The 17,063-nt window shown below is 26.1% G+C and overlaps 2 protein-coding genes across 5 annotated transcripts in view; both read left to right on the forward strand.

Moving 5' to 3' along the window:
• Positions 1–12,093, forward strand: part of LOC123267605 (5'-3' exonuclease PLD3-like) — a 51,385-nt gene extending 39,292 nt beyond the window's left edge. For 2 of the 4 annotated variants that reach the window (XM_044732331.1, XM_044732330.1), the window contains exons 2-6: positions 4,511–4,626; positions 5,162–5,513; positions 7,439–7,765; positions 8,665–9,241; positions 11,796–12,091. In XM_044732331.1, the coding sequence (XP_044588266.1) occupies positions 4,511–4,626; positions 5,162–5,513; positions 7,439–7,765; positions 8,665–9,241; positions 11,796–11,998 (1,575 nt within the window). In that variant the 3' untranslated portion in view covers positions 11,999–12,091. Of the gene's footprint in view, positions 1–2,470; positions 3,064–4,510; positions 4,627–5,161; positions 5,514–7,438; positions 7,766–8,664; positions 9,242–11,795 lie in introns of those variants that run through there. The other 2 variants (XM_044732329.1, XM_044732328.1) reach the window with 2 other exon arrangements.
• Positions 12,094–12,878: 785 nt separating this feature from the next.
• Positions 12,879–16,250, forward strand: LOC123267606 (3-hydroxyacyl-CoA dehydrogenase type-2). Its single transcript, XM_044732332.1, has 3 exons — positions 12,879–12,987; positions 13,454–13,618; positions 15,566–16,250. The coding sequence occupies exons 1-3, from the start codon at positions 12,979–12,981 to the stop codon at positions 16,157–16,159; spliced, it is 768 nt and encodes a 255-aa protein (XP_044588267.1). The 5' UTR covers positions 12,879–12,978; the 3' UTR covers positions 16,160–16,250.
• Positions 16,251–17,063: the final 813 nt, after the last annotated feature.

Raw genomic sequence — 17,063 nt, forward strand, 5'->3', positions numbered from 1 at the left:
ATAAACAACAGAAAATTAATTAATAAATAATTTTTTTTTTTTAAATAACAAAACAAAATCAATATTTTAAATAAATTAAGAACGAGTGTCTTGAATTATTCGAACATTGTGAAAATAAATTAATTTGTTAAAAATTCTTTATTATGATTTTTTATTTTTATTATTATCATTTTCAAATTTTTTATGAAACATTTTTATAAATTTTTGATAATTTATTTGTTAAAAACATTTTTTGTTTTAAATCAAATTTTATTATTTTTTATTTTTATTGTTATTATTTTCAAATTTTTTTACAATAATTTATTTGGTAAAAAATGTTTTTTTTACTTATCAGATAATCTGATTGAGATTATTATTTTTCATTTTTTATAAATTTTTCTTATAATTTATTTGTTAAAAACATTTTTTTTTTTTAAATCAAATTTTATTATTTTTTATTTTTATTGTTATTATTTTCAAATTTTTTTACAATAATTTATTTGTTAAAAAATGTTTTTTTTTACTTATCAGATAATCTGATTGAGATTATTTTTCATTTTTTATAAATTTTTTTTAAAAAATCAAATTTTATTATTATTTTTTAATTTTATTGTTATTATTTTCAAATTTTTTATAATAATTTATTTGTTAAAAAATGTTTTTTTTAATTATCAGATAATCTGATTCAGATTATTATTATTATTTTTTATTTTTTATAAATTTTTTTAATAATTTATTTGTTAAAAAAAACTCTTGAAACTATTATTTTTATTTTTTGATGAAAAAAAATTTTCTAGATTTAAAAAAAAATTTTTTAGATTAATTTGAGAACTTTCATTCAAAATTTTTTTTATTCCCAAATCTAAAAATTTTTTTTGAACAAAAAAATTACTGTGAGAAAAAATTTCATTTTTTCAGTTTAGAAATCAACTTTTCTTTTTAATTTTTGACAAATTTAATTATAATTACAAAAATGTCAATATTATTTTAAATAAATTTTTTTTTCTATGTAATATTTGAAATTTTAAGATAATAATATTAGAAAATTGTTATTATTGATATTATTATTATTATTATTGAATAGAAAAATTTATTTTTAAAGAATAGTTTTTCAGGAATGCATTTCATTTAAATTACAGTTCTGTTACGAGCTGGATGTCACAGAAGGATTCAATTAAATAGGAAAATTTATTGAAAGTCTTTTGACACAAGCTCTCGATATTGAAGAATATATTTTTTACTTGCAATAAAATTATTCGTACTTTTATCGGCGATAAACTGATACATGGAAAAAATACTGCCTGTTAGTTTTTTATTGCTTCTATTTTGTAAGGATGTTATTTATATTACCTTCAAGGGAATAAACGAGAATATTTTTAATAAATTATTGTCTTTAGAAGCATAAAATTTAGTTTAATAGCGAACTACGTTGAGAAAATAATTTTGAATTTTTTAGTTAATTGAAAATAGGAATAAATAAATAAGAAATTTTTCTTTGTAATTTAAAAAGTGATGTGCTTTAGAATAAAAAAAGTTGTTGAAATCAATTATTAAATTTACAAAAAAAAAAAATTTATAAGTAGTAAAGTTAATCAGTAAATTGTAAGTTTGAAATATATTTATTAAATTTGCTCATTTTTATACATCTACATTTACATATCGACGTTCTAATTAGCAAATTGTCTAACTCCAATTTAGAGAATCTTCTATTTGTACGAAAAAAACAATTAGTTCAAAATTTATTATCACTTTAAAAAACCATTTAATATCATTAATATCTATAATAGAGATATAATATTTAGGTTTAAATCATTCAAATAATTTATAATTGGATTATTGCTACATCAAAATGTTAAAAAATCACCCTCTAAAAAATAAGGAGTTAGACAAATTGCTAATTAGACCGTCGATATATGGTTAAAAAATGAGCTTATTATATATTTAAAAACATTTTCGTAAAATTACAAGATTAAAAATATAAAAATTTTGCTTAAAACTTGCAAGATTGTAAAAATTCATAATATTAATATTTTATTAAATAATCATAAATATATAAGTAATTTTCAATGCATTAAAGATAAAATTTTAAATTTATTTAATAAGAATTTAATTGAAATTTAATAAATTATCCAAAGAATAACTTTTATTAAAATTTAATAAAAAATTCGCCCTTAAAATTTTATATAAAATTTTTCATCTGAAATTTTTTTACTAAGTTTTTTTTAAATAATTAAATTGACATAAAAATTTTGAATCTTCGTTAATTGCAGTAAAATTATTGTAAAAAAAAAATTGAATAAGATTTTCAGACCAAAGAAGACATCTGTTGACTGGCATGAGAAATTCTTCTCCGAAATATCGGTACTCGATGCTGCAGTTCTCTTTTCTTAAGTAAAATTTTTCTTCATCATCAATTTATTATTATTATTATTATTATCTCAATTCTTTCATTACATAACAGTTTGAACTATTATATATATTTATACATCTATAGTCGAACTCAGTATAGTAGAATTACAATACTCGACACATATGTTATCTGTAGTGCGCGTTGCTATAAACACTCGGGAGAATATTGAGTCACAAAAGTTCGTTATCGAATTATGTAAAAAAACGTTATGAATTCTATTTATCTGCATTATTAAATGCTACTTGAAACCGGGTGATATAATAATTGGGCGATATAATACAATATAGAACAATGCAATCCGAATTCTATATATAATACAATATAATTTAATGTAATACAATGTAGAATATAATCGAAGTTTAAGTGTAACTCGAACTCTTAATTCATTATTAACAACATCGATACTATGAATTATTGAGAATGTTTCGATTTAATGATTACATGTAATGTGTAATGTATTGGTATTGATAAAGCGAATATACTTCGATTTTAACACCTGTAGCATTGTGTCGTTGAACTATAATAGTATACTCAATAATGTGCTAGATAAAGTCATTTTATTTATTATTTACTCCCTTTAAATTTCTTAGTTTTTTAATGAGTATTAATATTTTAAGTCATTGCTATTGTTAGAAATGGTTGCTTCTAAATTTCATGGGAAATCTGGTAAAAAGGTGAATTATTATATATTACTTTTTTAATTTTTTGGAGTTTTTAAAGTTAATTTATTAATGTAAAGAAAATAATTTTAATAAATAGCTAATATTTTTGTTTATTATCTTTGAGAAGAATTTTTTATAATTTATTTGTTAAAAAAAAAAAAATTCAAGAACTATTATCTATATTATTAAGAAAATAAGAAAAATTTTGTGTCCAGGATAGAAATACGATAAAATCAGTTTTTTTACTGAGATTTAATATCATTGCAAAGATTTTGACTTGAATTTGTGCCTTTTCAAGTTTTTATATCATTCTCACCGATATTAGTTAATTTATTATGATAAATATTTAAGCTACATTCGAAAATACTTTACCTCTAGATACATAATTAAGGAATGATCTTTTATATTGATATTTTTAAAGATATAAACTCATCTCAATGTTACACTCATCAAGACTTTTCATTTGAGTACCCACATCAATTTTTCATATATTTTATATATTTATATATATGCATAGATGAAAAATATATCAAAAATGCATGTTAAGCTATTTTAAAAATTTTATTTCTATATGAAGGTAATGACTAATCCTTTCAAATTTTTTTTACACTTATTCTATTGCTTATCAACTACACAAAAATGAAAATTAAGACAAAAAACAATTTTTTTTTAAATTAAAAAATGGTGCTGAAGTTCCCCTCTCCAAAAAAAGTGGACCTGACTGGCGGGGGTTGATTGATCTTTACCTCTGATCTGAAATTTAAAAAAATGACGGATTTTAAATAAGTATAAGTATAGTTATCGCAGGAACTAGAATAAAAAAAAAATTATTTGAAAAAATGGCGCGTAGTTAAGTATTTTCTGAAAACGAGTTTCAGATTTGTAACGGTTCCCTTAATAGACCAAAATCAACTGGGAAAATTTTTGAATTTGGATTTTTGTTTATTGTTATTTTGATCAAATATTGTTATTTTTATTGATTTGAGTTCTATAATTTTTTATATTTCGAATAAAATTGTATTTTTCCTGAAAAATTCCCCAAAAAGATGATTATACCCAAAAATTAACTTAGATCGTGTAGAGGCACTTGTTGTTTTGAATTAAAAAAAAAAAAAAAATTTCCCAGTGTTTTTTCATCAAAAAGAAGCTTTTTAGGGGGCGCCGCAAAAAATTTAATTTTTAACGACCACCCTAATATATATGTATATATGAAAAATATATCAAAAATTCATGTGGGTACTCAAATGAAAACTCTTAATGACTGTAACATCGAGATGAGCTTATATTTGTAAAAACATCAATATTTAAGAAAGTACAGTGCAATTTGACAAAAGTCATTATTCAATAAACCAAAATTTTATTTATTTATAGTACACAAGTCACGGTAGTCACATAATAACTGCAAGGTTGCTCGTTATTACTATTTTTACAAAATATTCTAAAATTATTTATTTTGCAGACTGTATCAGAAAATGCAAAGCTTGAAACAGTATCAGTTGACGATGACTACGATACTTGGGATCAAACTGGTTTCATGCTGAGAAGTGATATTGGTGACCACCTTACGCACTCAAAGTAAGTCATAATTACTCATTATTCTCATTACAAATAAATCAAAATTCCTTCTTCTTAGTTACAGAATTTTTTATAAAATCTCAGTTTGAGACTGTAATTTCTTCAGTTCTTTTTCCGACGCGCTACATTACAGTACAAAATTTAATTTTTTTTTGCTGTCTAAAATAAACACATATGTTTTAATTAGATAAGAATATTCTTACAAATTTACCAGAAGGAATTTTTATTTTTGCTGACGTTTTGTTATTTAATACTTAAATATCTTATATTTTTTTTTTTATAGCTAGAAAAAATTTTTTACTAATATAATAATTATTAAATTATAAAGTGAGTCATTATGGTCATTATGATTTAAGGCTAAAGATTAAAATATAATGTATAGTAGACTGTAAGAAAATTAATGTATCAGTAACATGTGTGATAACACAAAGTGTATTAAAACCATGTAAAATGTTGTAAGGAAAATGCAAATGATCTAAGAGCATGCATTGAAAAATAAATATATATATAATTATTAAATTAATTTTTTTTTCAGGTGGGGAGCGCAAGGCTGGTGCCGCCCGAGCTGTATCCCCATCAGCATAATCCTGATCCTGATAGTCCTGGTAGTTTTGCTGCCTTTGCTGGACCACGCCGAGCACAAACACTTGAGCAATTCGAGTATTTACGGAAATGAATCTGAGTACATCTGCAAGGACAGCTGCCGTATTTCGCTGGTCGAATCAATACCCATCGGGGTGATTTACGACAATAATTCAGTGGTCCACCGGAGCACTTATTCCACTTGGATTGAGCTCATTCAGTCCGCTCAATATACTATTGAAATTGCGTCATTATACTGGACTATGACCAGACAAGATGTTTATCCTGACGATAGTGCCCGAGAGGTAAATTACTTTGTAATTCTCCCTGGACCCAAACAAATCATCAAAATTACCTGCTACATTATATTGTACTTCACTATTTTTTTTTCTTCTTTCAATTTTATATATTTACACTCGCCAGTTTCAATAAACGATTTCTGAAATCCCAGACGGCAAACCGGTGGCCTAATTGACCCGGTAACCTCTCCAAAACTCAATTTAGATACTTTTCTTTTAAATATTCCCAATAATTAATAAAGTTTTCGGGTCAACTTTTTTCTTTATATATTAAACGAAAACGTCTCGGCAACTGGGTCATATTAAAAACTTTTAATGTAAATTTATTAAATATTTAATATAACAGTTTATTTCATCCAACTTTTCACCAGAATTTTTTATAATTTTGATACATACGCCTAAATTAAAATCTATTATTGAAACCCAGACGACGGTATAATTATTAATATTCAATTGAACCAAACGATAGACACGATAGACACGATAGATACTTAAAATATTAATTTTTTTTAATATCAATTTCTTTTTATTAATATTAATTTAACTTTTTTTTACCATCAATTTTATTGTATTAATTTTTTTTTAATAATTAATGTGCTGTTATTAATTTTAAAAAATAAGATTTATATTAAACTAGCAACCTTGCAGTCACTATGTGACTGCCGTGACTTGTGAACTATAAATAAAATGAATTTTGCTTTATTAAATAATGACTTTTGTTAAATTGCACTGTACTTTTTAAATATTGACGTTTTTACAGATATAAGCTCATTCCAATATTATACTCATCAAGACCTTTCATTTGAGTACCCACATGCATTTTTGATATATTTTTCATATATACATATATGTAATATATATAAATATATGAAAAAATGATGTGGGTACTTAAATGAAAAGTCTAGATGAGATTAACATCGGAATGAGCTGATATTTAAAAAATGTCAATATTTCTCAAGATATAAGGTCGTTTCTTAATTATTTACATTTTTAGAGACATAAGCTCATCCCGATGTTACATTCATCAAGAGCTTTCATTTGAGTACCCACATGCATTTTTGATATATTTTTCATATCTACATATGTATACATATATATAAAATATATGAAAAATTGATGTGGGTACTCAAATGAAAGGTCTCGACGAGTGCAACATCGGGATGAGCTTATATCTTTAAAAATGTCAATAATTCACAAGATACAAGCTCATTTCTTAATTATTGACATTTTTAAAGATATAAACTCATTCCGATGTTACACTCATCAAAAACTTTCATTTGAGTACCCACATGCATTTGTGAAATATTTTTCAAATATATATATATATACATATATATAAATATATGAAAAATTGATGTGGGTACTCAAATGAAAGGTCTCGATGAGTGCAACATCGGGATGAGCTTATATCTTTAAAAATGTCAATAATTCACAAGATACAAGGTAATTTCTTAATTATTGACATTTTTAAAGATATAAGCTCATCCCGATGTTACACTCATTAAGAGCTTTCATTTGAGTACCCACATGCATTTTTTATATATTTTTCATATATACATGTATAAATATATGAAAAATTGATGTGGGTACTCAAATGAAAGGTCTCGATGAGTGTAACATCGGAATGTGCTTATATCTTTAAAAATGTAAATAGTTCACGAGAAACAAAGTCATTTCTTAATTATGTATCTAGAGATAAAGCATTTTTGAATGCAGCCTAATTTTTATCATCATTAATTGACTATTAGTGATAATTATATGAAACCTTAAAAAAGCACAACTCCAAGTCAAGACTTTTCCAACGATACCAAATTAAACCATAAAAACCCCTTTTATCATAAAAATACACTGGCTACAAAATTTTGCTTATTCTTTTAATAATATAGATTATATCATTTATAAAAAGATGAATAATTAATTTTAATTTACAGGGTGAAGACGTCTTCGAAGCGTTAGTTTCCGCTGGACGAGATAGAAATATCGTAATAAAAGTGGCCCAGAACGCGCCCTCCCAACTGAGCCCCAACTTTGACACTGAGTACTTATCAAAAAAAGCCAACGCCGAAGTTAGAAGTCTAAATTTCGCGGCTTTTTTCGGCGGCGGAGTATTACACACCAAATTATGGCTGATAGATCGTACACATGTCTACGTCGGGTCAGCGAACATGGACTGGAGATCCTTAACCCAAGTTAAAGAACTGGGCATCCTTATCCAAAATTGCACATGTTTGGCGAATGATTTTGCCAAAATATTTGAGGTAATTTTTTTTTTACAATTCATATATAAAAAAAAATTTTTTTGAATCAAGAAAAATTTCTAAACTCAGAAATTTTATTTTTTAAGTAAATTTTACTTGATTAAAAATTTCTAAATAATTAAAAGATTTTTTTAGTTCAAGAATTTTTCTCTTAACTTGTTTATTTTTTTTTTACCTAGCTGATCTTAATTAAAAATAAAAATCGCAAGCTGTCAAAAAATTACTAATTTTTTTAAAAACAGTTCAAAATCTCTAGAAAAAAAATTATCTAATAATAAAAATCGTTAATTATTGGCATCGCATAATAGCAAAACTAATTATCGAAAAGCGATATGTACATAATAAATATTCTCAAAATAAGCAAAGATTTCCTGTGCATATAAATGATTTATTAATTTTTTTTTTTTCTGAGTTTCCGCTTTAAAATTTCACGACTCCTTTCTTAGTATCTTACTTTATTAATTCAGAGTAATTTTTATCCTGGTGCAAAATTATTTTGTATTGTTGAAAAAAAAAAATAATAAATAAACAATTAATTTAGAATTTAAATAAACAATTAAACAAATAAAAATTAGCAGAGATTTAACAATTTTTAAATTTTTTAATCAATTAAAATTATAAGTAAAAAATTACTATATAAAATTGCATTTAGAACTTTTTTTTTCTTTTAATTTTTTTTAATAATTTTTTTCAATAAAAAAATTATAAAAATTTTTAAATGTCAGCCGACTTAATTTTTATAAAGAATATAAAAAAAATATGTCACTAAAATTAACAGAGACGAGAACTTTTTAATTTTATTTAACAAATAAATTAGTTTTAATAAATAAATAATTAATTAATTTTTTAGAATCTGACTGATCTAAATAATTCGTTTTATTTTAATAATTATTTAACAGGTTTACTGGCAGCTGGGTAAAGACGGAAGAGTTCCGGCGTCCTGGCCGAATTCCGTCAGTACAAAAATAAATATCACCAACCCAGTGAATTTAACTATGGAGGGCAATAATTACAGAGGATTTATCACGAGTTCTCCGGCGCCCCTGTCTCCCAAGGGCAGATCCAACGATATCGACGGGATTCTGCACTGTATAGAAAAAGCTGAAAAATTTATTTATATATCTGTGATGGATTACGCTCCTCTGACCGTCTACTCACCGAAAGTAAAGTACTGGCCGGTAATAGACAACGCATTGAGGTCGACGGCCATAGACAGTCGGATCAGGATAAGATTGTTGATCTCCTGGTGGAAACATTCGCGTAAATCCGAGGGTAATTTCCTGGCTTCCTTGATGGATCTTACCAATAGTTACAAGAATGTCAGGATCGAAATCAGGCGCTTTGTTGTACCGACTAATGAAGAGTTTGATAAAATTCCCTTTGGCAGGGTTAATCATAATAAATATATGGTCACTGATTCGGCGGCTTATATTGGGACCAGTAATTGGTACGGAGATTATTTTATAGATACTGCTGGTAAATATTTTAATTTTTAATTATTACTTTTTTTAACTTCCCGCTAAGAAAATCGAAGATTTTCAAAAATCGGGAAGTTATTGTTTTCACCCCGTTTTACAAAAATCGAGTTTTCATCAGATCTCGACGTTTGAAGATCACAGGAAGCTTTCCTGACTATCCCCGCGAGGTTGTCACTATGTCACTATGTCTGTGTGTGTGTGTGTGTGTGTATGGGTGGGTGGGTGGGGGTGTGTGTGTGTGTGTGTGACTATGTGACTCGCTTATAACTTTTGAACGACTGAACCGATCGGAACGTACTAAACGGCGTTCTAAAGAGTTTCCTCAAACTTAGATTTCCTGAGAATTTGAACCGATTCGGACCGATAGATTTTGAGAAATTTTGAAAAATCTCAAAAAAAATAAGAAAAAAATCATTTTTGAAAGTGGTTTTTTTGGAATATCTTTTAAACGGCTCTATCGATCAACTTCAAAAACTAATCCGCCCTTAAGCTTGAAAAACCACGCCGATCGTCGCTAATCCGGTCAAAATCGGTTGATTCGTTCGAGAGATATCGTGAACGAAAAAAACCCGAAAAAATTGTTTTTTTTTACATAACTTCGTCATTTCTTCTTGGATCATTTTTGATGATATAGATTAATTTCAGAGCTTAAAAAACCGCGTCGATCGCTGCCAAAAACGTGGAAATCGGTTGATTGTTTCGAAAGATATCCTCGATAAAATATTTGGAAACAAGTGTTTTTTTAACATAACTCCGACATTTTTTGGAATAACTTTTAAACGGATGCACTGATCAATTTCAAAAAATAATCAGCTATTAGCATGAAAAAATTACGTCGATCGCCGTCAAGCCGGTCAAAATTGGTCAATTCGTTCAAGAAATATCATGAACGAAAGAAAACCAAAAAAAGTGTTTTTTTGGAATTACTCCAAATTTCCTAGTTTTATCAATTCAAACTTGAGGATTCTTCATGAAACTAAATAAATTGCGTCAAATACTTCCAACCGCGTGAAAATTGGTTGATTCATTTAAAAGTTAGTGCGGTTTGAAAATTTAAAAAATATTGTTCTATGATACTTTTATCAGACTTTTGAGCTCGAAGAGCTCAAAATAACACATAAATTGTATTTTTGAGCTCGAAGAGCTCAAAAACGTCATTAGTGCAGTTTTATGCACCTAGGTATGGAATTAGCGGAAAGTTGCACGGGTAGCCTTCAGGGTCTACCGTTTTTCTAATTTTTTTTTTTTTCAATTAAAAATTTTTTTTTTTCAAAACTTCTTCGAAACTTTTAATTGATTAATATGAAAATTTATAGACTTATGTTTGTAATTTTTAAATTCAATTGTAATTTATCTTTTTTTATTAATAATGATTTTTTTTTATCCTTGAAGATCTTTAGGTTTTATTAAAAAAGTGTCTTGCGCACTAATAAAATTTTTTTCAAGAGTAAAAAATTAATAAAAAAATTTTTTGAAGTTAATTTTTTGAGAAAAAAAAAATTTTTTTTATTTTGAAATAAAAATTAATTTCAATATAGAATATTATTTAATAATTTTTTTTTTTTTTTTTTTTTTAATTTGTTTAAAGTCGCATAAACTACTAAGGTCATGAGCGACTACGGTAGGGGGTAAACTTTTGAGATTGGAACTCGTTTTATTTTTTGGGCTGAGCAGAATAATACACTTAAATATTGAAAATATTCATTGGTGTACGCCGGACTCGAACCTGGTCCAATGCTTTGGTAAGCAAGGGCCGGATCCGATAGGGCTATTGCGCGCCTATTTAATAATTATAATATTTATTTATTTATATGCCAAGGCCAGAGCCGAATGACAAAAATACAAGATAAAGGAAAATATATTTACATACATATATAATTAATTATCGGTTAATTTCGTAAGTAATTAGGAACATAACAATTTAAGATTTACAACTCCTACTAATATTTAATTAACTAAAATTGATAAATTATATAATATTATTATATATGATTTGATATGATAAATTATATGATTTGGTGCGAATCCAAAAAATCCAGGTTCGAGTCCTGGTCTGGGCCGTCCGAATTATTTTTTCAGTCAAATTTACCTTTAATGACAAATTAAGATAAGAATTTAAAAATTGTTTATGCCTGGTAAGGAATACAGGCTAACGATATTATGAATAATTAGAGAAAAAATCGTGTATGAGACTGGATCGCCAACAGTTACATATAAAGTATATGATATTAGTTCATTTTTCTTGTTAAATAATTTTTTTAATTAATTTTTTAAGCTTTATAAACATTGACATAACTTTAAAAATATTTATTCGATTGACATTTAATTTTCTATTCATATATTTTGAATATATTTATATTCACGCTAAAAAAAAATTGATTATAAATTTTTTTTAATTTTATAGCAATTAAACTATTATGAAAAAAAAATTTTTTTTCAATTCTGGATGTGAAAATTAAAAAAAAAATTATTAATAGAAATTTTTATCATTGTGATTAATTTGTTATAATAATTAAAAAAATTAATTAATGTTTAATTTTATTTATTTTCAGGTATCGGATTAATATTAGAAGACGCCGATCACAAAAACAACGAAAGCATTCGCCAACAACTAGAAGACGTATTTCTCCGCGACTGGAACTCTCCTTACTCATACCCTCTGAATACGACTCCAACAGCAAGTCGAATTCGTTCAGCGGTTAAAAACAAAATGAATTACTTCCTACCGTACTATCACCACCACATACACGCGTAACTTAATTTAAGTTAACAAAGTGTGTAAATTTTAAATTAAAAATGACACTGAAGTTAGCTGACAGCTGTCAATTTTTTTTATTTTTATAAAAAATCAATTACAATCAAAAAAATTGTTCTAAAAAATTGCACTTATAATTTTTAAAAAATTAAATTTCTTTTTTTATTTTTTTGTATTAATTTTTTCAAGAAAAAAAATTCAAAAAATTTTTAAACTTCAGTGTCATAATTAAAATTAATTTATTCGGGATAAATTAAACTGTAAATATTTAAAAACGAGCTTTAATTAATTACGTACTTAAAGTACGTAAGAAATAAAACAACGAAGTGAAATATTTTGTAATTGCACGCGTTGCTTACCAACGAAATTATTTTTTTACAACGATTATTTTTTTTTTACTGATTTTACTGGATTTTTTTTTGCCAGTAGTAAAAGTCCGCCGGTAATTGTACCTTATATTAATAATTAATTTTAATAATTAAATAAATACTTGCATAGTGTAAATTTAATGTAAAAAATAAATAAGAATAATATTTTCAAATTATTTTTAACATTTAAAAAATCTAAATTGAATAAACTGTCAAAAAAGATAAAATTTATTATAGCCGACGCTTTTAATTTTTATGAAAATTAACTTAGCAGATATTTTATAATTTTAAAAATTGTTACAAAAAAATTGAGAGAAAAATTTGTAAAAAATTAAAAATGCAATTTATTTTATTTTTATTTTTTTCAATAAAAAAAATTTTGTAATGTTGGCAAAGTTAATTTTCATAAATTTATCTTGACAGTTCTCTCTTACCGGCTGCTTAAATAATTCTTCAGATGGCGCCACAGTTTTGATTGTTATTATTATTATTGTGATAATAACAATAATGAAAAAGAGCCACAGTCCAGTAGTTACAGAATTCTCCTGAAGTCACCGGTGTGGCTCCAAGATAATCTAAAACTCTAAATTTGTAAAAAACAATCAAAACAAGATGATGAAGGTAATTTATTTTTTATTATTTATTTATTTAATAATTATCTAAAATTTTTATTTTAATGGATTGATATAGTGTTTTTTTTTTTAAATAATCATTTATTGGTTAATCCTGAAAAAATTCCGACGTCCAAAGGTCGTTTTGCAAATGAACACAATTGATAAAGTTAAAAATAAAAACTTTTCACTGAATTTAGATCTTTGAATAATAATTAATTTTGTAAATTTTTTATTAAAAAAATTAATTACAATAAAAAAATTTCCACTACTAATTTTATTTTATTTTTACACGTGGAATTTTTGAATAAATTTTTTTTTTTTTTTTAATTTAAATTGTTAAAAATTTACAATGTAACTTTTAAAATTTTTAAATGTAGAATTTTTTTTTTGTAACAATTAATTTGTGATAAAATTCCCAAAAATTGACAGATATTTTTAATACAGTATAATTAATTTCTTATGAATTTTTTTAGGGATTAGTAACCTTGGTGACAGGTGGTGCGTCAGGATTGGGTCGTGCGACTGTCGAGAGGTTTGTCCAGCAGGGTGGTAAGGTCATCGCCGCGGATTTGCCGACTTCTCAGGGCAAGGAAATGGCCAAGGAGTTGGGTCCTAATGTAATATTTGCGCCTATGGATGTAAGTAGTTATTATTATTAAATTAATAAATTATTATTATTTTTTTATGGTAAATTTATTTATGAATATTCAAAAAATTTTTATCATTATTTAAAATTGACAGACATCTGATAATTTTTTAAATAAATTAAAAAAAAAAATATTTTATCAATAATTTTAGAAAATTACTAAATTAAAAATTTTTTTCAAATTTATTTTTGAATAAAATTTTCAATCCTCTCAAAAATCTGCTCCATTCAAACATGCTCTATCTCTAGATACATAATTAAGAAATGACCTTTTATCTTGTGAAATATTGACATTTTTTAAGATATAAGCTCAAGTCGATGTTACACTCATCGAGACCTTTCTTTTAAGTACCCACATCAATTTTTCATATATTTTATATCTTCTATACTAATAAATGGAGAGCCGGTTTTTTTGTCCGGTTATAATGCAAAAACTACTGAACCGATGCGAATAATACTTATACCATAAGATGCAGCGTGTTTCGGAGAAAGTTTTAATATATGATATGGTGATGATTACTTATCCGGAACCTATATTTTTTTGACTTAGAAATAATAAATTTTGATTGTAACTAAATTTATTCTGTTTGATTGTCATTTGTTTAAAATAAATTTTTTAATTCTATTGGTTATGTTCATATACTAGGCAGATTTCTTCACTCATGAGACCTGCAATTTCTTTAACTGAAACTTTCAATGCTCATTACAAATTTTTTTTTTCAGATCAATTATTATTAATTTTTGTAAGAAAGACACGGGAATGTTATAATGATTGCACATTGAAAGTTACAATGAATATTAGCTAGAATAATTACATAGATAAAAGGTGCATGCCAATTCGATAGAATTGGGAATCTGTGCAAGTCAAAACAATACTCTAAGTAAATTTCAAGTCTAGATCTAAAAATGCAATTCTATAAAGCGCCCAGCGGAGCGGGCGCGTAATAGCTAGTATTTATATATATTAATATATGAAAAATATATGAAAATGCATGTGGGTACTCAAATGAAAGCTCTTGATACATGTAACGTCGGGATGAGCTTATATTTTTAAAAATATCAATAATTAAGAAATGACTTTATATCTTGTGAAATATTGACATTTTTAAAAATATAAGCTCATCCCGATATTATACTCATCGAGACCTTTCATTTGAGTACCCACATCAATTTTTCATATATTTTATATATTTATATATATTAATATATGAAAAATATATGAAAATGCATGTGGGTACTCAAATGAAAGCTCTTGATGAATGTAACATCGGGATGAGCTTATATTATTAAAAATATCAATAATTAAGAAATGACTTTATATCTTGTGAAATATTGACATTTTTAAAAATATAAGCTCATCCCGATATTATACTCATCAAGACCTTTCATTTGAGTACTCACATCAATTTTTCATATATTTTATATATTTATATATATTAATATATGAAAAATATATGAAAATGCATGTGGGTACTCAAATGAAAGCTCTTGATGAATGTAACATCGGGATGAGCTTATATTTTTAAAAATATCAATAATTAAGAAATGACTTTATATCTTGTGAAATATTGACATTTTTAAAAATATAAGCTCATCCCGATATTATACTCATCGAGACCTTTCATTTGAGTACCCACATCAATTTTTCATATATTTTATATATTTATATATATTAATATATGAAAAATATATCAAAATGCATGTGAGTACTCAAATGAAAGCTCTTGATGAGTGTAACATCGGGATGAGTTTATATCTTTGAAAACGTCAATATTTAAGAAAGTACAGTGCAATTTAACAAAATTCATTATTTAATAAAGCAAAATTTTATTTATTTATAGTTCACAAGTCACGATAATCACATAGTGACTGCAAGGTTGCTAGTTTAATAAAAAATTTTAAATATTTGTTTTTTACACCTCAAAAATAATTTTTCCAGGTGACATCAACAGAGGACATAGAAAAAGCGCTTGTATTAACAAAAAGTGAGTTCGGAAAGCTGGACGTTTTAGTAAATTGCGCTGGAATAGCAGCAGCATTCAAAGTCTACAACTTCAACAAGAAGATTCCACACAGCCTGGACACTTTTTCCCGAGTGGTGACCGTCAACACAATAGGAACCTTCAACGTAATCCGACTTTCCGTGGGATTGATGGGCGACAACACGCCAAACGCCGACGGGCAGCGTGGAGTGATCATCAACACCGCCAGTGTAGCTGCTTTCGAAGGACAGACAGGTCAGTCCGCGTACTCAGCGAGCAAAGGCGCCATCGTCGGGATGACTCTTCCGCTGGCTCGCGACCTTTCTTCTCAAGGCATCCGCGTTTGCACGATAGCTCCAGGACTTTTTGACACTCCGCTGTTGTCTTCTTTGCCTGAGAAGGTGAGAATCTTCTTGGCGAAGACCATTCCGTTCCCGCAGCGTCTGGGCAAGACCGACGAGTTCGCTCAGCTGGCCCAAGCTATCGTCGAGAACCCGCTGTTGAACGGCGAGACTATTCGTCTGGACGGCGCTCTTCGTATGCAGCCTTAAGATAATTAAATTTAGAGTCAATTTTAATTATTTATCTGGTAAATTGATTTTAAAATTGACTCTAATGAATTTTTAAGTGTATCAGGAATTTTTTATAACTTTTATATGAATTTTATTAGATCTTATAAATGTTGGTATATTTTAAATAATAAAATTAGAAATTTATGCATTTAAAAAAAATCTAAAAATTAATTTCTATTTTTTTTTTTTTTTTATAAACTTTAATAAAAATAATAAATAATATTTTTTTCCAATATTTTAAGCCTGTAAAATTGAAAAATTGATTTAACAATTTTTCTGCACGCCTCATAAGCAAAGCGTTGAGGTAGTACTCTACTCTCGACATTTCAAAAAAACCAGTTTTCTCGAAACTGAAATTGATTTTTTTTTATTTATATCGCACTTACAGGTTAATCTGAGTGTATTAATATCAAGTCAAATAATTTTTCAGGCACATAAAATATATTTCAATAACAATTATTTTGTTTAACATAATAAATAATAACATTAAAAATAATCTTTTCTGGACGTCCGTGTGTCTGTGATTATGGATTGGTGTATGCGACAGGAAAATTGATCGAAAAAATGATCGTACCGGAATAATTTTTTTTCTATTATCTAAAGTAACACACGTACCAGTAAACCATAGCAGAGTTTTCTGTTTTTTATTATTTTACTTTTTATATTTTATTTTAATCAATTTTATTGTGTAAAAGGAGATTATGAGGCATGCACTTATGGATTTTCCAAACTTTTTTTCTTTTCATGGCGGATTTACGAATTATTTATTAAAAATTTACAGAATTTAATATTTCTTCTTTTTTTTCACGGTTTCAAAATAAAATACTAACTCATTTTTATGATAATAAAGCGAGCAGAAATTTAATAATTTTTGATTTTTTGA

Source organism: Cotesia glomerata, linkage group LG6 (genome assembly GCF_020080835.1).
Source record: "Cotesia glomerata isolate CgM1 linkage group LG6, MPM_Cglom_v2.3, whole genome shotgun sequence".
In the NCBI taxonomy this organism is placed as follows: Eukaryota; Metazoa; Arthropoda; class Insecta; order Hymenoptera; family Braconidae; genus Cotesia; species Cotesia glomerata.

Excerpts from the sequence above, each read along its gene's own strand:
- LOC123267606 (XM_044732332.1), top strand. Across the intron at positions 13,619-15,565 it reads TAATATTTGCGCCTATGGAT|GTGACATCAACAGAGGACAT; the intron begins GTAAGTAGTTAT and ends TAATTTTTCCAG.